This window comes from Littorina saxatilis, linkage group LG14, assembly GCF_037325665.1.
Source record: "Littorina saxatilis isolate snail1 linkage group LG14, US_GU_Lsax_2.0, whole genome shotgun sequence".
Taxonomy (NCBI): Eukaryota; Metazoa; Mollusca; class Gastropoda; order Littorinimorpha; family Littorinidae; genus Littorina; species Littorina saxatilis.
The window spans coordinates 45,012,986-45,036,021 of NC_090258.1; the positions used below are offsets into that span (position 1 = coordinate 45,012,986).

The window sequence follows — 23,036 nt, forward strand, 5'->3', positions numbered from 1 at the left end:
AGACCTACCGCTGGGTGTGAGGCCCCCTATAGCGTAGACGACGCCAGGAATATCTGTACAGCAGCGAGAACATAGCAATACAAGCAAGAGATTAGGCCAGACCTACCGCTGGGTGTGAGGCCCCCTATAGCGTAGACGACGCCAGGAATATCTGTACAGCAGCGAGGTCATAGCAATACAAGCAAGAGATTAGGCCAGACCTACCGCTGGGTGTGAGGCCCCCTATAGCGTAGACGATGCCAGGAATATCTGTACAGCAGCGAGAACATAGCAATACAAGCAAAAGATTAGGCCAGACCTACCGCTGGGTGTGAGGCCCCCTATAGCGTAGACGACGCCAGGAATATCTGTACAGCAGCGAGAACATAGCAATACAAGCAAGAGATTAGGCCAGACCTACCGCTGGGTGTGAGGCCCCCTATAGCGTAGACGACGCCAGGAATATCTGTACAGCAGCGAGGTCGCGTCTTAAACGTCTGCAGCAGTGTGCGTCGCTCGGGCATCAGTAGGTAGTCCCTCGCCTCATCCAGTAGGTCTCTGAAACAATTGTTATCAGTCGTTACAACTCTGACACCTATATATTATAATATGTGGACATCCATGGTATTGGGCACACTTTTCAAGGTAACTCTCAAGATTTGATTGTTTACAAAACCCAAGAAAAAGTCAATGTTTTGTACTGGACTTGGTTTCAATGTTGACAGTTACATATGTCTTCTTGTCTGGATCAAAGACAAAATATTTCTCACAAACAAATTCTGTTTCACAATTCAGTCAAGCTTTGGGAATGTATTTTTATCCAGTTGAATTGTAAAAATTCTCGAGTTCCTTATAGAAACAAATGCTGACAGTAAAATGTTGGCTCATGCATGCATAATGACACCATAGAACATGGACATAGAGAATCCCATTTTGTTTGTTCAAATTCAAAACCTCCCCTCCTTCTATCACCAAGAGCCGCATAGCTCTCACCCCTCAATATCCACACAACAAACAGTGTAGGGGGAGAGGGAAAGAGAGGGACACACAACGAACACAGTGTAGGGGGAGAGGGAAAGAGAGGGACAGACAACGAACAGTGTAGGGGGAGAGGGAAAGAGAGGGACACACAACGAACAGTGTAGGGGGAGAGGGAAAGAGAGGGAAAGAGAGGGAAAGAGAGGGACACACAACGAACACAGTGTAGGGGGAGAGGGAAAGAGAGGGACACACAACGAACAGTGTAGGGGGAGAGGGAAAGAGAGGGACACACAACGAACAGTGTAGGGGGAGAGGGAAAGAGAGGGACAGACAACGAACAGTGTAGGGGGAGAGGGAAAGAGAGGGACACACAACGAACAGTGTAGGGGGAGAGGGAAAGAGAGGGACACACAACGAACAGTGTAGGGGGGGGAGAGGGAAAGAGAGGGACAGACAACGAACAGTGTAGGGGGAGAGGGAAAGAGAGGGACACACAACGAACAGTGTAGGGGGGGGGAGAGGGAAAGAGAGGGACACACAACAAACAGTGTAGGGGGAGAGGGAAAGAGAGGGACACACAACGAACAGTGTAGGGGGGGGAGAGGGAAAGAGAGGGACACACAACGAACAGTGTAGGGGGGGGGAGAGGGAAAGAGAGGGACACACAACGAACAGTGTAGGGGGGGGAGAGGGAAAGAGAGGGACAGTGTAGGGGGGGAGGGAAAGAGAGGGACAGACAACGAACACAGTGTAGGGGGAGAGGGAAAGAGAGGGACACACAACGAACAGTGTAGGGGGAGAGGGAAAGAGAGGGACAGTGTAGGGGGACAGGGAAAGAGAGGGACAGACAACGAACAGTGTAGGGGGAGAGGGAAAGAGAGGGACACACAACGAACAGTGTAGGAAAGAGAGGGACAGACAACGAACAGTGTAGGGGGAGAGGGAAAGAGAGGGACAGACACCCAGGGACCCCCTACCTGCACTGCAGAGAGTTCTTGATGATGTTCTCCGTGGCCACGCGGTCGCTGAGGTACGGCGGTGTCAACAGCGGTAATCGAACCTGAACCATCAGCTCAGCAATGTCCCCCTTCCTCACGCTCTCTCTGTGGCGGATCCAGTCCAGTACTGCTTCAAACACCTGACAAAACAAATCATCAAACACCTGACAAAACAAAACAAACCATCAGCTCAGCAATGTCCCCCTTCTTCACGTTCTCTCTGTGGCGGATCCAGTCCAGTACTGCTTCAAACACCTGGACAAGAGAGTCTGATGTATGAGCCTCCCATCAAACCATACTATCCCGCTACCATCCCACATTTTTCTTCATACTGGCTTCTTTGTGTCAAGATCCTCCGGTAAACATCTGTACATACTGGCTTCTTTGTGTCAAGATCCTCCGGTAAACATCTGTACATACTGGCTTCTTTGTGTCAAGATCCTCCGGTAAACATCTGTACATACTGGCTTCTTTGTGTCAAGATCCTCCGGTAAACATCTGTACATACTGGCTTCTTTGTGTCAAGATCCTCCGGTAAACATCTGTACATACTGGCTTTTTTGTGTCAAGATCCTCCGGTAAACATCTGTATTGCTTACGATACCTTGTCTTCTGTTCAGATGAGTGTACTGTACAGCGTTAAACATGACTGACTGGGCCTACCAATTCTAAGTGTGTGTGTGTTTGGGGGGGGGGGGGGTTGTCCTATGTTATTAACAGCTTTTGAACATATATGGCTGGGCAGGGATCGCGCTAGCTTTTCAAAAAACGCGTAAGTCATACGCAACGAAACGAAAAAAACGCGTCACGGACCAATATTTTTGCGTACTACGAAAACACGTACAGACACAAACAAAACACGCACGAAAGACTTAAAGACACTCCTTACCTAAATACGGCGAGTTTTCCTGTCGAACTCCGCGCACGCCTGTCGAATAACACCCCTGCTGTCTCCAACCTTCGGGCCTTGCGAGTTTGTTTCCCGCTCTAATACGACTAGACACACTTTCCGCCTTTTGGAAGCGCGAGATGGGAGAGCAGCTAATGTCTGTTTCATTATCCGACAAGACATTATCTGGTAATACCCTCGTTACGTTTGTTTGCGATACTTCGATGCAAAAAGAAACGGACTTTAGTTTTGACGCGCAGATTTCATGTGTGTCGTCACTTCTCGAGCCCTATAGTCAGTTTCAGGATCGGGTGATTATTAAGTCAGAGCAAAAGCGCTGCGTGAAGACAAGAAAAAGTTACAATATTTTTGCGTATGGATTACGTGGCGCGGCGAAAAAAACGCGTCAGCGACTTTTAAAATGCGTCAAATACGCAAAAATCGTGCGTAAACGCGATCCCTGGGCTGGGTCTACCAATGCTAAGAGTGAAATTTCATTTTTGACTGTATCGGCCGCATGGGTTTGGAACACTGCATCAAACTGTGCAGCTCTCTGTCTGCTTTCTGTAAGGAAATAAGCAAAGTTTACCGTGATTGGATATGTTTGAAATTCATATATATATATATATGTAGTGGAGGAGTGGAAGGTAGTAATGATGGAAGCCCAAGTCCAAGCGTCTTGTTTCAACTTTTTATTGGTTGTACACAAAAACAATACAAGCAACCGTAGAGGCCGAAGGCAAAACCCGTAGACCAGAATCAACTGTTGTGTCGTGTTCAGCTGCTAGGAGCGAATGAATAATTATGTCGGTGTTCGGCCTATACTTATAGCCCAGGCGCGGACTGCAGCGAAAGCACCGTCCAGTGAGGATGAAAATCGGCCTGAATACGGCCAGAAACACGGAATCTGTGTTTCTTACACATGCTTTACCCTACGTTATTTAAACAAATACATAACCAATCCTAACAAACAATACATCAAATTAAAGCTACAACCTTTAGTTTTCCATTGCAATAGATAACATTTCGGAAAAACTTATATTTATTTAGTAGGATACAAAAACAATGGTCCTAGTGAAGGCACTGAACCAACTTCAGTGCAGAAAATTGCAAAACTCTCCAAACTGGAATAATGGACAAATTCATAAATCATACAAATAAAAAGAAGAACCCTAGACAAACATTATGATATGCGTTACATGGGGGAAAATTATACAGTGACTTAGTACGAAGCGGCAAAGTCCGAAAGTAAGTGGAATCGGCTAAATTCCGGCGCCAGTACCTGTGTGCATAAATTAGGAATGTTGGCAGAGAAACCAAGCATCACTCATTACAACCAAGCATCACTCATTACAACCAAGCATCACTCATTACAACCAAGCATCACTCATTACAACCAAGCATCACTCATTACAACCAAGCATCACTCATTACAACCAAGCATCACTCATTACAACCAAGCATCACTCATTACAACCAAGCATCACTCATTACAACCAAGCATCACTCATTACAACCAAATCCGTATAAACAAACTACAAGAAGAGCAAACGCTCGATCGAGTCACTTTCGCAGTTCTGAATATTATATGAGGCATCAGATGGACAGGAAGAAATTGCTATTCACAACACAATGAGTCACGTTCACATAAAATTTGAGCCCGGTCACTTTTATAGTTTCCGAGAAAAGCCCAACGTTAAGTTGTGTGTTGCCGAACAGAAAAAGCTAGTTATCTCCCTTGTTTTTCTGATAACGTTCGTAAAAGGCTACAGATGTAAATACTTTGATGTAAAGAATAATCCTGCGTGATACGGGTCAGGCCCGTTCTGATCATATGCCATTTATACAATTATCTCCACGCCAAATCCGCCTAAAGATGTTAAATTATGAGATAAAGGAGCCAAGCTCAGCTGGATTTTGGTCGAACAAATTAAATATTACATTAGAAGATAAACACTGGAAATTAGCTAACGAATGCTCGACAGAAACCCGTCTTCGTCTATTGCATTGGAAAATTTTACACAATAATATATCCCACCAATATTTTGCTACATAAGATGGGAATTCGTTAAACAAATCTCTGTCAGTATTGTAACGAAACCGACTTCATCGAGCACTTTTTTTGGCAGTGTAGAGCAGTGCAACCCATATGGCAGGAATGTCAAGGGTACATATTTAAATATACAGCAGTCCCTCTCATGAACGGACACCCTTGGGCCATAGCAAAACTGTCCGTACACCAGTTTGAATAAATAGCAGCAGATAAAGCTGCATGTCGTAATCATGTAATTTATTTTCTTCTTGTCTGGCTTTATTGACTGCATGCCGATCATGTGGCATGGCAGTGACTTTTCACTCTTCAGTCGGAAATACACTGTATATAACACAGCTAGCTCCCACTCTCCATCACTAATGCCTACCCCAAGCCCTGACAACTGATGCTTGGAAATTGTGTGGAAGAGTACACCTCTCTATTTTCTCCAATGCTCTTCCTGCTGACATGCAGTGACACCGGACACCCCACAGAGTTTAGCCAGCTACCCCTCCACACCCCCCCTCTCCCTCTCTCTCACTCCCTCTAGCCATGTACTGTTTGGGGCTGTGCCAAGAGAGGCCAGCTGCACTGTTCACTCAGAGCAAAACCAGTTGACTGTGTGTTTGACAAAGCCGCAAGACAACTGAAGGGTTCACAGATTAGGCATCGACTCACTGGTCAATGAAAGAGGTTACACACATATCCACACGATGCTGAGAACTGTGGCCGGTTTTTCATTCTCTTTCGCTCAGGACCTTCATCGACTGTGGTTTCTGTTGTTTACGTCCAACAGACAAGAATAAAGAGCACAGTGCAGTTTCATGTTGGCATCTTCGTAGGTACTCCACTCCTGACCAAAACTACTCCCCCCCCCCTCCTGATGCTGATGGGTACACGTGCACTCAAGTTATCAGTGACTGTCATCACGCCATTGCGGCTGTGATCTTTGTACCAAGAGCCTGCTCTGTTATCGATTTTGTTGTGGTGAAAATTTGACGATGGCCTGTCCGTACATTGGAGGTATGACCTGCTGTTGGGACCGAAAATGAGTGTCCGTGTCCACGTTTTGCAGGTGTCCGTTTAAGGGGGGGCAAATATAGAAGGAAAACACTCCGTGCCGAGCAAATGTGTCCGTACATGTCAGGTGTCCGCTCACGCCGGGGGCCGTACATTGCAGGGACTGCTGTACAGGCAAAAATATAAAGTTAAGCTGCGAAGAGGCTCTTTTTGGGTATTTCACACGTGATATCCCCAGAGAGAAAACCTTCATAATGAATCACCTTATATTGATATCGAAAATGTGCGTAAGCCAGTTTAAGTACGGAAATCCAAAAACTAACATGAAGATCTTATTTCAGAACCAAGCTCGACTTCGAAATCTCTAGTAAAATTGAACTGTGTATAAGAATATAGATAACTAGTAGTATTGTGCTGTTAATGTAAAGTTATTTATGTATGCGCTGTATGATGCTGTGCTGAAAACTAGTACTGTAATTGGATTAATTAACTTGTTATGTATTGTCCCGCTGAAAATGTATTATATAACAGAATTATGGGAACAACAACAACAACAACACACACACACACACACACACACACACACACACACACACACACACACACACACACACACACACACACACACACACACACATATGCACATACACGCAAACATTAGTTAAATTGTTGTTGAATAAAAAAGTAATTTAATGGAAATGTAACCTGTAATGTAAAAGAAAACAAAATTAAAATTTCATTAAAAAAAAAAGACCAATGAAGAAGGATATGCTCACCGCCCAAAAAGAAAGAAAGAAAAAAAAAACAAACAAAAAAACGAAAGAGGCAAAAAAAGATGGGTTGAAGCAGCCTTGCATGCAACTGAGGTCAAAAAAAAAAAAAAAAAAAAAAAAAAAAAAATAATCCTACAAAGTTTCAATCACATCCGATGAACTTTGTCAAAGATATAAAATGTCTAATTTTTCCTTTGACGCTGACCTGTGACCTTGAAAAAGGTCAACGAAACCATCGTTAAAGTGTAGAGGTCATTGGAGGTCACGACTAAACAAAATATGAGCCCGATCGCTTTGATAGTTTCCGAGAAAAGATATAAAATGTCTAATTTTTCCTTTGACGCTGACCTGTGACCTTGAAAAAGGTCAAAGGTCAACGAAACCATCGTTAAAGTGTAGAGGTCATTGGAGGTCACGACTAAACAAAATATGAGCCCGATCGCTTTGATAGTTTCCGAGAAAAGTCCAACGTTAAGGTGGTGTCTACGGACGGCCGGCCGGACAGACTAACACTGACCGATTACATAGAGTCACTTTTTCTCAAGTGACTCAAAAATCATATGCAACGATGTAATAGTGACACAAACATGACAAAACAATGATTGAAAAGACAAAGTAGAGTTTGTGAGAATCAATTTCTCTCAACGATACATGAAAACCGGTCAAAGTCAAAGTGACGCTTTGGTCAGTTCAAAGCATTATCGTAAATAACACAATAATATGCAGCCATCCAGCCTAATCATTGACTTCTATGCAAACCTAAATATAATTAGGACAATATCAAAGAAAAAAGGGACTTTGAAAGATAGAAGTTAGGTAGATATATATGTTACAGTAAATTCATCAAACCAGTAAATTTGTAAATTTACTGAAATTTTCAGTAAATTTGTAAATTTCCTGGGTGTCAAACTCAGTAAATTTGTAAATTTCCTGAATTTTTCAGTAAATTGGTAAATTTACGGAGTGAATTTACAAATTGACTGGTTTGATGAATTTACTGTAACATATATAGAAAGGTATTTTATTAGAATTTGCGCCAGCAAGTAGCGCGCATCATCGCATCGTCTGCTATGGGGTGGCTTATCCCGTTTGTACTGTACACAAGGCTGTTTTGCTATGCGATGATTAGAGTGTTTAGGGTAGTGAAGTGCACTTGGCTACATCTATGTCATTTCAAATCATTAATCAAATCAAATCACACATTTAACAAACCTTTTTGATTGTTTACAAAGCAAACAATTTCAAAAGTCGTTAACTATTTCTCTTTTCTTGTTTAACCTCTGGGTGTAGTGGACAATGTACTGGCATTGTGCATGACTTTCAACTGACCTCTGGGTGTAGCGGACAATGTACTGGCATTGTGCATGACTTTCAACTGACCTCTGGGTGTAGCGGACAATGTACTGGCATTGTGCATGACTTTCAACTGACCTCTGGGTGTAGCGGACAATGTACTGGCATTGTGCATGACTTTCAACTGACCTCTGGGTGTAGCGGACAATGTACTGGCATTGTGCATGACTTTCAACTGACCTTCCAAGTGCACAAAGTGCAATGTTCTTTTTCTGTGTTATTAGGTAAATGCAAAGTTAGCATTGGTGCATATAATGTAGCCACAGCCCCCCCCCCCCCCCCCCCCCAACCCGCCGAACAATGAGTGCGGGTGTGGCCCAGATTGCTACTTCTTTTCTTTCCAACTCAATAAAAATCAAATCACTGTCAAAAACTTGACTGACAGATTGATTGTTCATCTCCATACTGCACTCAGCATCAAACACTCATTGCCAACGTCAACTGACAAATCAAAGATGTCAACAACGGCTTTCTCTCTGTGATGCCACGTACTTGCATAAAAAATAATGCGGAATAAGCACATTGCAACAGGTTTGCAAAATAGGAACAGGATTAGAAAAGTGGGGAGATTATTGTAGTTATGCAAATACGTAATTCAGACAGAAACATTATTTTTCATTGCACACAAGATTGACTTACATCAGAATAAATGCAAGGTAAGTTTATTGCTTTGAATGCAAGTGTCACCGTGACATTTGACAGGGAGGTGTGTTGCTCTAAAAGCAACGGGACACAGTCATCATCCTTTTCTTCTTTATTTTCACTTTCATTATTCCTTCAGGCACGACCTCATCAGTCGACTAAATCAATAGAACCAGCTGTCTTTTCCATCATCAAATCAAAATGAACTTTGTCTTCAACTTTTTGCCCGTCAGACCTGTCATGGTAGAAACAGCCGTCGATGAACGCATTTCCCCAAAACTGATGTTTGGGACACAGAGACGATAAGAGAGAAACAACACACAGGGCAACTAACAGCTGGCCAACAAAACCAACACACAAGGCAACTAACAGCTGGCCAACAAAACCAACACACAAGGCAACTAACAGCTGGCCAACAAAACCAACACACAAGGCAACTAACAGCTGGCCAACAAAACCAACACACAAGGCAACTAACAGCTGGCCAACAAAACCAACACACACAAGGCAACTAACAGCTGGCCAACAAAACCAACACACACAAGGCAACTAACAGCTGGCCAACAAAACCAACACACAAGGCAACTAACAGCTGGCCAACAAAACCAACACACAAGGCAACTAACAGCTGGCCAACAAAACCAACACACACAAGGCAACTAACAGCTGGCCAACAAAACCAACACACAAGGCAACTAACAGCTGGCCAACAAAACCAACACACAAGGCAACTAACAGCTGGCCAACAAAACCAACACACACAAGGCAACTAACAGCTGGCCAACAAAACCAACACACACAAGGCAACTAACAGCTGGCCAACAAAACCAACACACACAAGGCAACTAACAGCTGGCCAACAAAACCAACACACAAGGCAACTAACAGCTGGCCAACAAAACCAACACACAAGGCAACTAACAGCTGGCCAACAAAACCAACACACAAGGCAACTAACAGCTGGCCAACAAAACCAACACACAAGGCAACTAACAGCTGGCCAACAAAACCAACACACAAGGCAACTAACAGCTGGCCAACAAAACCAACACACAAGGCAACTAACAGCTGGCCAACAAAACCAACACACAAGGCAACTAACAGCTGGCCAACAAAACCAACACACACAAGGCAACTAACAGCTGGCCAACAAAACCAACACACAAGGCAACTAACAGCTGGCCAACAAAACCAACACACAAGGCAACTAACAGCTGGCCAACAAAACCAACACACAAGGCAACTAACAGCTGGCCAACAAAACCAACACACAAGGCAACTAACAGCTGGCCAACAAAACCAACACACAAGGCAACTAACAGCTGGCCAACAAAACCAACACACAAGGCAACTAACAGCTGGCCAACAAAACCAACACACAAGGCAACTAACAGCTGGCCAACAAAACCAACACACACAAGGCAACTAACAGCTGGCCAACAAAACCAACACACAAGGCAACTAACAGCTGGCCAACAAAACCAACACACACAAGGCAACTAACAGCTGGCCAACAAAACCAACACACAAGGCAACTAACAGCTGGCCAACAAAACCAACACACAAGGCAACTAACAGCTGGCCAACAAAACCAACACACAAGGCAACTAACAGCTGGCCAACAAAACCAACACACAAGGCAACTAACAGCTGGCCAACAAAACCAACACACAAGGCAACTAACAGCTGGCCAACAAAACCAACACACACAAGGCAACTAACAGCTGGCCAACAAAACCAACACACAAGGCAACTAACAGCTGGCCAACAAAACCAACACACAAGGCAACTAACAGCTGGCCAACAAAACCAACACACAAGGCAACTAACAGCTGGCCAACAAAACCAACACACAAGGCAACTAACAGCTGGCCAACAAAACCAACACACAAGGCAACTAACAGCTGGCCAACAAAACCAACACACACAAGGCAACTAACAGCTGGCCAACAAAACCAACACACACAAGGCAACTAACAGCTGGCCAACAAAACCAACACACAAGGCAACTAACAGCTGGCCAACAAAACCAACACACAAGGCAACTAACAGCTGGCCAACAAAACCAACACACACAAGGCAACTAACAGCTGGCCAACAAAACCAACACACAAGGCAACTAACAGCTGGCCAACAAAACCAACACACAAGGCAACTAACAGCTGGCCAACAAAACCAACACACAAGGCAACTAACAGCTGGCCAACAAAACCAACACACACAAGGCAACTAACAGCTGGCCAACAAAACCAACACACAAGGCAACTAACAGCTGGCCAACAAAACCAACACACAAGGCAACTAACAGCTGGCCAACAAAACCAACACACAAGGCAACTAACAGCTGGCCAACAAAACCAACACACACAAGGCAACTAACAGCTGGCCAACAAAACCAACACACACAAGGCAACTAACAGCTGGCCAACAAAACCAACACACAAGGCAACTAACAGCTGGCCAACAAAACCAACACACAAGGCAACTAACAGCTGGCCAACAAAACCAACACACACAAGGCAACTAACAGCTGGCCAACAAAACCAACACACACAAGGCAACTAACAGCTGGCCAACAAAACCAACACACACAAGGCAACTAACAGCTGGCCAACAAAACCAACACACACAAGGCAACTAACAGCTGGCCAACAAAACCAACACACAAGGCAACTAACAGCTGGCCAACAAAACCAACACACAAGGCAACTAACAGCTGGCCAACAAAACCAACACACAAGGCAACTAACAGCTGGCCAACAAAACCAACACACAAGGCAACTAACAGCTGGCCAACAAAACCAACACACAAGGCAACTAACAGCTGGCCAACAAAACCAACACACACAAGGCAACTAACAGCTGGCCAACAAAACCAACACACAAGGCAACTAACAGCTGGCCAACAAAACCAACACACAAGGCAACTAACAGCTGGCCAACAAAACCAACACACACAAACTGACCCCAAAAGGCAATACAGTGAAACCTCATTATAAAGACGCTCCACCATAACACTCCCTCTACAATACAGTCAAACCCCCTTTTTAAGACCCCCCAATTTAAGACTCCCTTCTTGTTAAGACCTGAATTTCTCAGACTTTCTGTTCATAGCCTGTGTAAACTTACCCCCCTTTTAAGACTCCCTCCTTGTTAAGACCTGAATTTCTCAGACTTTCTGTTCATAACCTGTGTAAACTTACCCCCCTTTTAAGACTCCCTCCTTGTTAAGACCTGAATTTCTCAGACTTTCTGTTCATAGCCTGTGTAAACTTACCCCCCTTTTAAGACTCCCTCCTTGTTAAGACCTGAATTTCTCAGACTTTCTGTTCATAGCCTGTGTAAACTTACCCCCCTTTTAAGACTCCCTCCTTGTTAAGACCTGAATTTCTCAGACTTTCTGTTCATAACCTGTGTAAACTTACCCCCCTTTTAAGACTCCCTTCTTGTTAAGACCTGAATTTCTCAGACTTTCTGTTCATAACCTGTGTAAACTTACCCCCCTTTTAAGACTCCCTTCTTGTTAAGACCTGAATTTCTCAGACTTTCTGTTCATAGCCTGTGTTGTGGAGGTGACAACAGGGAGTTCCATTGTACCGCCTCATGGTGTTCAGCCTGTTGCTCCCAGTGTTCAGCCTGTTGCTCCCAGTGTTCAGCCTGTTGCTCCCAGTGTTCAGCCTGTTGCTCCCAGTGTTCAGCCTGTTGCTCCCAGTGTTCAGCCTGTTGCTGCCAGTGTTCAGCCTGTTGCTGCCAGTGTTCAGCCTGTTGCTCCCAGTGTTCAGCCTGTTGCTGCCAGTGTTCAGCCTGTTGCTGCCAGTGTTCAGCCTGTTGCTGCCAGTGTTCAGCCTGTTGCTGCCAGTGTTCAGCCTGTTGCTGCCAGTGTTCAGCCTGTTGCTCCCAGTGTTCAGCCTGTTGCTCCCAGTGTTCAGCCTGTTGCTCCCAGTGTTCAGCCTGTTGCTCCCAGTGTTCAGCCTGTTGCTCCCAGTGTTCAGCCTGTTGCTCCCAGTGTTCAGCCTGTTGCTCCCAGTGTTCAGCCTGTTGCTGCCAGTGTTCAGCCTGTTGCTGCCAGTGTTCAGCCTGTTGCTCCCAGTGTTCAGCCTGTTGCTGCCAGTGTTCAGCCTGTTGCTGCCAGTGTTCAGCCTGTTGCTGCCAGTGTTCAGCCTGTTGCTGCCAGTGTTCAGCCTGTTGCTGCCAGTGTTCAGCCTGTTGCTCCCAGTGTTCAGCCTGTTGCTGCCAGTGTTCAGCCTGTTGCTGCCAGTGTTCAGCCTGTTGCTCCCAGTGTTCAGCCTGTTGCTCCCAGTGTTCAGCCTGTTGCTCCCAGTGTTCAGCCTGTTGCTCCCAGTGTTCAGCCTGTTGCTCCCAGTGTTCAGCCTGTTGCTCCCAGTGTTCAGCCTGTTGCTGCCAGTGTTCAGCCTGTTGCTGCCAGTGTTCAGCCTGTTGCTGCCAGTGTTCAGCCTGTTGCTGCCAGTGTTCAGCCTGTTGCTCCCAGTGTTCAGCCTGTTGCTCCCAGTGTTCAGCCTGTTGCTCCCAGTGTTCAGCCTGTTGCTCCCAGTGTTCAGCCTGTTGCTCCCAGTGTTCAGCCTGTTGCTCCCAGTGTTCAGCCTGTTGCTCCCAGTGTTCAGCCTGTTGCTCCCAGTGTTCAGCCTGTTGCTCCCAGTGTTCAGCCTGTTGCTCCCAGTGTTCAGCCTGTTGCTCCCAGTGTTCAGCTTGTTGCTCCCAGTGTTCAGCCTGTTGCTCCCAGTGTTCAGCCTGTTGCTCCCAGTGTTCAGCCTGTTGCTGCCAGTGTTCAGCCTGTTGCTGCCAGTGTTCAGCCTGTTGCTCCCAGTGTTCAGCCTGTTGCTGCCAGTGTTCAGCCTGTTGCTCCCAGTGTTCAGCCTGTTGCTCCCAGTGTTCAGCCTGTTGCTCCCAGTGTTCAGCCTGTTGCTCCCAGTGTTCAGCCTGTTGCTCCCAGTGTTCAGCCTGTTGCTCCCAGTGTTCAGCCTGTTGCTCCCAGTGTTCAGCCTGTTGCTCCCAGTGTCAGCAGTTTACCCCCCTTTTGAGAATCCCTCTTTTTGTTTAGACTTTACAGTCTCAGATGTTGCTGAGGTCACAACAGAGGGGTTCCACAGTATCAATACAGTGAAACCCCTATTTTGAGACCTCTACAAATCTCAGAAAACCAGGTCTTAAAAAGGAAGGAGTCTGAATATGGGGGTAAATTTACAGAGGTTATGTAAAAGAAAAATGAGAGTAAACAATGTCATGAAGGTCAGGGAGTCTGCCATCAGGGGTGTGTGTCAGGGTCAGGGTCAGGGTCAGGGTTAGGGTTAGGGAGTCTTCCATCAGGGGTGTGTGTCTTAAAAGGGGGGTTCCACTGTATCGTTACATTCCCTCCCCACCTACCTCCTCCTCGCTACAGACGTTGAGCTCGTCCTTGGAGATGATGTGGAGGACGTCGTCCTTGGGGAGACAGAGAAAGTCGTCGGTCAGCGTCACCTGCTTGAAGTGACAGTGGATGAACTTGTTGGCCGCCTCCACCAGGTCCGCGCACATGTACTGGTCAGCGAACGTCCGCACCGACACACAGTTACTGATGTGTAGTCTGAAAGTAAACACACATTTACTGGTCAACGAACGTCCGCACCGACACAGTTACTGATGTGTAGTCTGAAAGTAAACACAAAATGAAATAGACACACAGTTACTGATGTGTAGTCTGAAAGTAAACACAAAATGAAATAGACACACAGTTACTGATGTGTAGTCTGAAAGTAAACACAAAATGAAATAGACACACAGTTACTGATGTGTAGTCTGAAAGTAAACACAAAATGAAATAGACACACAGTTACTGATGTGCAGTCTGCAAATCAACACAACATGGAATACTAACACGTACAGTACTGATGTGCAGTCTGCAAATCAACACAAAATGAAATAGACACACAGTTACTGATGTGCAGTCTGCAAATCAACACAACATGGAATACTAACACGTACAGTACTGATGTGCAGTCTGCAAATCAACACAAAATGAAATAGACACACAGTTACTGATGTGCAGTCTGCAAATCAACACAACATGGAATACTAACACGTACAGTACTGATGTGCAGTCTGCAAATCAACACAAAATGAAATAGACACACAGTTACTGATGTGCAGTCTGCAAATCAACACAACATGGAATACTAACACGTACAGTACTGATGTGCAGTCTGCAAATCAACACAAAATGAAATAGACACACAGTTACTGATGTGTAGTCTGCAAATCAACACAACATGGAATACTAACACGTACAGTACTGATGTGCAGTCTGCAAATCAACACAACATGGAATACTAACACGTACAGTACTGATGTGCAGTCTGCAAATCAACACAAAATGAAATAGACACACAGTTACTGATGTGCAGTCTGCAAATCAACACAACATGGAATACTAACACGTACAGTACTGATGTGCTCGCCTCTTGCTTTCGTGTCGTCTGTAAATCACGACGGGCGCAGTGGCCTAGTGGATAAGACATCAGCCTCCTGATCGGAAGGTTGAGTTTAAAACTCACTCGTGCAAAAACATGAGTGAACGTGAGAGTGAACGTGAGAGTGAACGTGAGAGTGAACGTGGGAGTGAACGTGGGAGTGAACGTGGGAGTGAACGTGGGAATGAACGTGGAAGTGAACGTGGGAGTGAACGTGGGAGTGAACGTGGGAGTGAACGTGGGAGTGAACGTGGGAGTGAACGTGGGAGTGAAAGTGAGAGTGAACGTGAGAGTGAACGTGGGAGTGAACGTGAGAGTGAACGTGGGAGTTACAGTCCATGAACAAAGAAGAAAAAGAATCAGAAAATGTAATCACAAGGTTTGTCCTCTGAGATGGGTTTGTTGTCATGGTTTTCGTTCTTATGCACAATAATATGTTTGAGGTCTTGACTTATTACGGTGGAAGACAGTAAGGTTTTTCTTCAGTCAATGTGTACAAGATAATGACAAAATATCGTCAGCCTGCTTCCCTCACCATGCCATTCTGTTGTGAGCAGGTTTAAGCCAATCAACCAATCACTCTATCCTACAAAGTTCTACTTGTCAAAGAGGACATTTTGGCCTGACATTGGACAAAATATTACCACTTTTTGCTGATGAGATTTCTTCATTTCACTGAATGAAATGAATTTTTGTTCCCAAGACTCAGTTGCCAAGACAGAACCCCCCCCCCCCCCCCCCACTTCTACCAACAACTCCCACTACACACACAATATTTACCTGTTGTTTAAAACACTTCTCACTAAATTTCTACACACCTGTCAAACACCAAGTATTTACCTGTCTTTGAAGAAGGTGCAACAGGCGTCTCGCACACTGTTGAGATGCAGAAAGCTAGCAGCGATGAGCAGCGACTGTGCATTGTAGCGGTCAATGGTCACTGACCCGGTGTAGGAAAAATTGACCAAGGCTTCCAGTGCACTGCAATTAGCAAACAACCGGTCACATCTCTATCAAAGTAGCAAGCACCTGGTCACATCTCTATCAAAGTAGCAAACAACTGGTCACATCTCTATCAAAGTAGCAAACAACTGGTCACATCTCTATCAAAATAGCAAACAACTGGTCACATCTCTATCAAAGTAGCAAACAACTGGTCACATCTCTATCAAAATAGCAAACAACTGGTCACATCTCTATCAAAGTAGCAAGCAACTGGTCACATCTCTATCAAAGTAGCAAACTGGTCACATCTCTATCAAAGTAGCAAGCAACTGGTCACATCTCTATCAAAGTAGCAAGCAACTGGTCACATCTCTATCAAAGTAGCAAACAACTGGTCACATCTCTATCAAAGTAGCAAGCAACTGGTCACATCTCTATCAAAGTAGCAAACAACTGGTCACATCTCTATCAAAGTAGCAAGCAACTGGTCACATCTCTATCAAAGTAGCAAACAACTGGTCACATCTCTATCAAAGTAGCAAACAACTGGTCCCATCTCTATCAAAATAGCAAACAACTGGTCCCATCTCTATCAAAATAGCAAACAACTGGTCACATCTCTATCAAAGTAGCAAACAACTGGTCACATCTCTATCAAAGTACAGTAGCAAACAACTGGTCACATCTCTATCAAAGTAGCAAGCAACTGGTCACATCTCTATCAAAGTAGCAAACAACTGGTCACATCTCTATCAAAGTAGCAAACAACTGGTCACATCTCTATCAAAGTAGCAAACAACTGGTCACATCTCTATCAAAGTAGCAAACAACTGGTCACATCTCTATCAAAGTAGCAAACAACTGGTCACATCTCTATCAAAGTAGCAAACAACTGGTCACATCTCTATCAAAGTAGCAAACAACTGGTCACATCTCTATCAAAGTAGCAAACAACTGGTCACATCTCTATCAAAGTAGCAAACAACTGGTCCCATCTCTATCAAAGTAGCAAGCAACTGGTCACATCTCTATCAAAGTAGCAAACAACTGGTCACATCTCTATCAAAGTAGCAAACAACTGGTCACATCTCTATCAAAATAGCAAACAACTGGTCACATCTCTATCAAAATAGCAAACAACTGGTCACATCTCTATCAAAGTAGCAAGCAACTGGTCACATCTCTATCAAAGTAGCAAACAACTGGTCACATCTTAATCAAAGTAGCAAACAACTGGTCACATCTCTATCAAAGTAGCAAACAACTGGTCACATCTCTATCAAAGTACAGTAGCAAACAACTGGTCACATCTCTATCAAAGTAGCAAACAACTGGTCCCATCTCTATCAAAGTAGCAAACAACTGGTCACATCTCTATCAAAGTAGCAAACAACTGGTCACATCTCTATCAAAGTAGCAAACAACTGGTCACATCTCTATCAAAGTACAGTAGCAAACAACTGGTCACATCTCTATCAAAGTAGCAAGCAACTGGTCACATCTCTATCAAAGTAGCAAACAACTGGTCACATCTCTATCAAAGTAGCAAGCGACTGGTCCCATCTCTATCAAAGTAGCAAACAACTGGTCACATCTCTATCAAAATAGCAAACAACTGGTCACATCTCTATCAAAATAGCAAACAACTGGTCACATCTCTATCAAAGTAGCAAGCAACTGGTCACATCTCTATCAAAGTAGCAAACAACTGGTCACATCTTAATCAAAGTAGCAAACAACTGGTCACATCTCTATCAAAGTAGCAAACAACTGGTCCCATCTCTATCAAAGTAGCAAACAACTGGTCACATCTCTATCAAAGTAGCAAACAACTGGTCCCATCTCTATCAAAGTAGCAAACAACTGGTCCCATCTCTATCAAAGTACAGTAGCAAACAACTGGTCACATCTCTATCAAAGTAGCAAACAACTGGTCACATCTCTATCAAAGTACAGTAGCAAACAACTGGTCACATCTCTATCAAAGTAGCAAACAACTGGTCACATCTCTATCAAAGTACAGTAGCAAACAACTGGTCACATCTCTATCAAAGTAGCAAACAACTGGTCACATCTCTATCAAAGTAGCAAACAACTGGTCACATCTCTATCAAAGTAGCAAACAACTGGTCCCATCTCTATCAAAGTAGCAAACAACTGGTCCCATCTCTATCAAAGTAGCAAACAACTGGTCCCATCTCTATCAAAGTACAGTAGCAAACAACTGGTCACATCTCTATCAAAGTAGCAAACAACTGGTCACATCTCTATCAAAGTAGCAAGCAACTGGTCACATCTCTATCAAAGTAGCAAACAACTGGTCACATCTCTATCAAAGTAGCAAACAACTGGTCACATCTCTATCAAAGTAGCAAACAACTGGTCCCATCTCTATCAAAGTAGCAAACAACTGGTCACATCTCTATCAAAGTAGCAAACAACTGGTCACATCTCTATCAAAGTAGCAAGCAACTGGTCACATCTCTATCAAAGTAGCAAACAACTGGTCACATCTCTATCAAAGTAGCAAACAACTGGTCCCATCTCTATCAAAGTAGCAAACAACTGGTCACATCTCTATCAAAGTAGCAAACAACTGGTCACATCTCTATCAAAGTAGCAAACAACTGGTCACATCTCTATCAAAGTAGCAAACAACTGGTCACATCTCTATCAAAGTACAGTAGCAAACAACTGGTCACATCTCTATCAAAGTAGCAAACAACTGGTCCCATCTCTATCAAAGTAGCAAACAACTGGTCACATCTCTATCAAAGTAGCAAACAACTGGTCACATCTCTATCAAAGTAGCAAGCGACTGGTCACATCTCTATCAAAGTAGCAAGCAACTGGTCACATCTCTATCAAAGTAGCAAACAACTGGTCACATCTCTATCAAAATAGCAAACAACTGGTCACATCTCTATCAAAGTAGCAAGCAACTGGTCACATCTCTATCAAAGTAGCAAACAACTGGTCACATCTTAATCAAAGTAGCAAACAACTGGTCACATCTCTATCAAAGTAGCAAACAACTGGTTAAATCTAGAAAAATAGGGCGGGGATAGCTCAGTCGGTAGCGCGCTGGATTTGTATCCAGTTGGCCGCTGTCAGCGTGAGTTCGTCCCCACGTTCGGCGAGAGATTTATTTCTCAGAGTCAACTTTGTGTGCAGACTCTCCTTGGTGTCCGAACACTCCCGTGTGTACACGCAAGCACAAGACCAAGTGCGCACGAAAAAGATCCTGTAATCCATGTCAGAGTTCGGTGGGTTATAGAAACACGAAAATACCCAGCATGCTTCCTCCGAAAGCGGCGTATGGCTGCCTAAATGGCGGGGTAAAAACGGTCATACACGTAAAAGCCGTGGGAGTTTCAGCCCATGAACGAACAAACAATCCAGAAAAATACAGTGACTACCTCTAACATCTTTACAGCCACAGAAGTTGAACGTTGACATAAACATGAAGAAGAAAAATACAGTGACTACCTCTAACATCTTTACAGCCACAGAAGTTGAACGTTGACATAAACATGAAGAAGAAAAAAACACCCATGATTTACAGCAGTGTTGTTCCCTGACTCAGCTACCAATATGTCATAACAGAGAGGTCAATAGGTCAGTTGGACCTGGATTGAAGATAGGAATAGGTCCAAAAGTCCTGGATAAAAAAAAAAGTGTTCAGTGAAACCTCCTGCATGTCAAATCTATTAGACAGTCGAACGGCCATGGGGCCAGATCAAAGCCTCATTCAAAAATATGCCTTCGTGACAAAAGATGGAGACCTTAAGAAGAACACTAGCTGCTTTTTCGTCAGCAATCGGGAGACACTGCATGGGTTCAAACTAAAACCTAAGCAACCCAACTCTTGTTTTTAAACTTTTAACATTAGGCTGCACATATATTTTATGGGACTGAAACATATGCGACCATGTACGAAAAGGTATTTTTAAGTGGCGCAATGCCGCCCACACCACCCGTCACGTGTAGCCAGAATGACGTTAACCCCACAACCAACATCCAGTGGGCATCCAGATCCATTTCCAGACAGACAGTAATTATCTCACCTGGGCTCAATGCCCTCCATGGTGATCTCACTCATGTTGGCCTCAACCATGTCGTGCGTGAACATGGCGTTGAAGTACGGGATGGTGGCCGCCAGGATCACGCGGTGAGCCGAGAACCTTTGATCCCCAACCTGTAGCACACAGTACCAACAACACATACAGCGTGGACATATATATATTATACATTCCAAAAATTACTTACATGATGAATTACTGATGACACAAAGTTCTGTTAGTGTTACAGCAGGTAGAAACTGGGTTTCTTTCATCTACAAGTATGAAGGACTGCTTCCAAATCCATCACTTCCATTTACCAATGTACATTGTACAACCGTTTTACTGATCATCAGCTGTTTGTAAAAGTGGGACTGAGGACACTCCTTTCTGTTAGTAAAGGTGGGACTGAGGACACTCCTTTCTGTTAGTAAAGGTGGGACTGAGGACACTCCTTTCTGTTAGTAAAGGTGGGACTGAGGACACTCCTTTCTGTTAGTAAAAGTGGGACTGAGGACACTCCTTTCTGTTAGTAAAGGTGGGACTGAGGACACTCCTTTCTGTTAGTAAAAGTGGGACTGAGGACACTCCTTTCTGTTAGTAAAGGTGGGACTGAGGACACTCCTTTCTGTTAGTAAAGGTGGGACTGAGGACACTCCTTTCTGTTAGTAAAGGTGGGACTGAGGACACTCCTTTCTGTTAGTAAAGGTGGGACTGAGGACACTCCTTTCTGTTAGTAAAGGTGGGACTGAGGACACTCCTTTCTGTTAGTAAAAGTGGGACTGAGGACACTCCTTTCTGTTAGTAAAGGTGGGACTGAGGACACTCCTTTCTGTTAGTAAAGGTGGGACTGAGGACACTCCTTTCTGTTAGTAAAAGTGGGACTGAGGACACTCCTTTCTGTTAGTACAAGTGGGACTGAGGACACTCCTTTCTGTTAGTAAAAGTGGGACTGAGGACACTCCTTTCTGTTAGTAAAAGTGGGACTGAGGACACTCCTTTCTGTTAGTAAAGGTGGGACTGAGGACACTCCTTTCTGTTAGTACAAGTGGGACTGAGGACACTCCTTTCTGTTAGTACAAGTGGGACTGAGGACACTCCTTTCTGTTAGTAAAGGTGGGACTGAGGACACTCCTTTCTGTTAGTAAAGGTGGGACTGAGGACACTCCTTTCTGTTAGTACAAGTGGGACTGAGGACACTCCTTTCTGTTAGTAAAAGTGGGACTGAGGACACTCCTTTCTGTTAGTAAAAGTGGGACTGAGGACACTCCTTTCTGTTAGTAAAGGTGGGACTGAGGACACTCCTTTCTGTTAGTACAAGTGGGACTGAGGACACTCCTTTCTGTTAGTACAAGTGGGACTGAGGACACTCCTTTCTGTTAGTAAAAGTGGGACTGAGGACACTCCTTTCTGTTTGTTTTTCTCTCTTCTCATTCATGGTGTATGCTATTTGCTTCTGTTTACTGCAAGACTTTTTTTCTCATCCTTGACAAGAACGACAAGGAATGTACACAACTGTTACTGCACCACTGCAACTACATTTGTGTCGTGAGATAACCTCAGTGGCACAACAGTGAACACTAATCATCATCCCCACCATTTTGTGTTGCTTACCTTCAGTGTCACATCGCAAAGTTTCCCCTGCCTCCGAATATCGGCTATTGTTGGAAAAGCCACAGCTGGTAGGTCAGCTTGCTTGAACAGCACTGTGTCTTCACCATCTCTGCCACAAGATCGGGACCGTGTGGAAACCGACACAGCCCATTTTATTGGGCTGCAAGGACCATTGCCACCTTCGGCCATCTTTACCTTCCCGGCGAACATAGAGTTGCTTCCCTTGACGATGTAGCAGACGACAAAATAAGGACAGTTTTGCCTTGGGTTTCAAATCTATTGAACATTCTAACTTGTAATGTCAGTGGACCATCTAACTGTGTCATTTTTCATTTTTAGTTTGCAACGGAGTTGATGAAAGAACATTAACGATTTTATTGTTATTTCATAAAACACTGCTGCACAGAAACATATTTGTATAAGAGTCTTAGAGGGAGCTAACTCAAGTAGAACTTCCGAGTCCAAAATAAAAAGAAAAGATTCTTGCCAACCGCTCATGCCAAGTAGCCTTGGAACTCGTTCACTCTTCACTCTCAGACTGATCAACAATGGACAGACGACGAACAAATGTACCCTATGTTCAACAGAATAAGGTTGGTCAGACATACTGGTCTTGGTCTGCAGCAGTTATCCGTACCAAACACACTTGTTGTCATAACTTCCAAGGCAACCATTAAAGAAGTCTGTCCCATTCACTGATTCAGTCGATGAATCAAACACACACACACACAAACACACGCGCGCACACGCACGAACACACACACACACGGATACTAGAGAGAGAGATTGAGAGATCTCAAATCAAATCAAATCAATTTTTATTTTACGGGGGATGTGGCATAAGCAATAAAAACGATCGAGCATTTTTCAACAAGCACTCTAACACCTATAATAACATGTAAATTCAAAACAAAAACATAAATGGATGAAACCAGAATTCACAGGACTATATGTACACAATTACAGGCTTTATACAAATGTGTACGTCATGTAGCCTACAGAAGTGTGAAATTCTGAACATGCATGTGTGAACAAAATTTGAATGTGTTATCAAAACAGAGAGAGAGAGAGAGAGAGAGAGAGAGAGAGAGAGAGAGAGAGAGAGAGAGAGAGAGAGAGAGAGAGAGAGAGAGAGAGAGAGAGAGAGAGATTTGTGCACACAAAAAAGTACAGACATGCTGACAAAGCAGTCTCTCTACCTACCTTATAGCACACTGAGTTAGTCGTACTAGATACATCTATAATGGTCTACATGCAAGTTGACTCACAAAATCATCAATTCTTT

General features: G+C 44.2%; 2 protein-coding genes across 2 annotated transcripts in view; one reads left to right on the forward strand and one right to left on the reverse strand.

The window, feature by feature from the left end:
- The window catches only part of LOC138947862 (kelch-like protein 18), a 58,848-nt gene extending 36,898 nt beyond the window's left edge, over positions 1-21,950 (reverse strand). The window contains exons 1-6 of the mRNA XM_070319422.1: positions 21,752-21,950; positions 20,144-20,274; positions 15,972-16,112; positions 14,050-14,248; positions 1,938-2,098; positions 401-537 (exon numbers count right to left, since the gene is read on the reverse strand). Coding sequence (XP_070175523.1) covers positions 401-537; positions 1,938-2,098; positions 14,050-14,248; positions 15,972-16,112; positions 20,144-20,274; positions 21,752-21,940 — 958 coding nt within the window. The 5' untranslated portion in view covers positions 21,941-21,950. The remainder of the gene's footprint in view (positions 1-400; positions 538-1,937; positions 2,099-14,049; positions 14,249-15,971; positions 16,113-20,143; positions 20,275-21,751) is intronic.
- Positions 21,951-22,203: 253 nt separating this feature from the next.
- LOC138947863 (RING finger protein 32-like) overlaps positions 22,204-23,036 on the forward strand; it is a 12,553-nt gene continuing 11,720 nt past the window's right edge. The window contains exon 1 of the mRNA XM_070319424.1: positions 22,204-22,344. Coding sequence (XP_070175525.1) covers positions 22,300-22,344 — 45 coding nt within the window. The 5' untranslated portion in view covers positions 22,204-22,299. The remainder of the gene's footprint in view (positions 22,345-23,036) is intronic.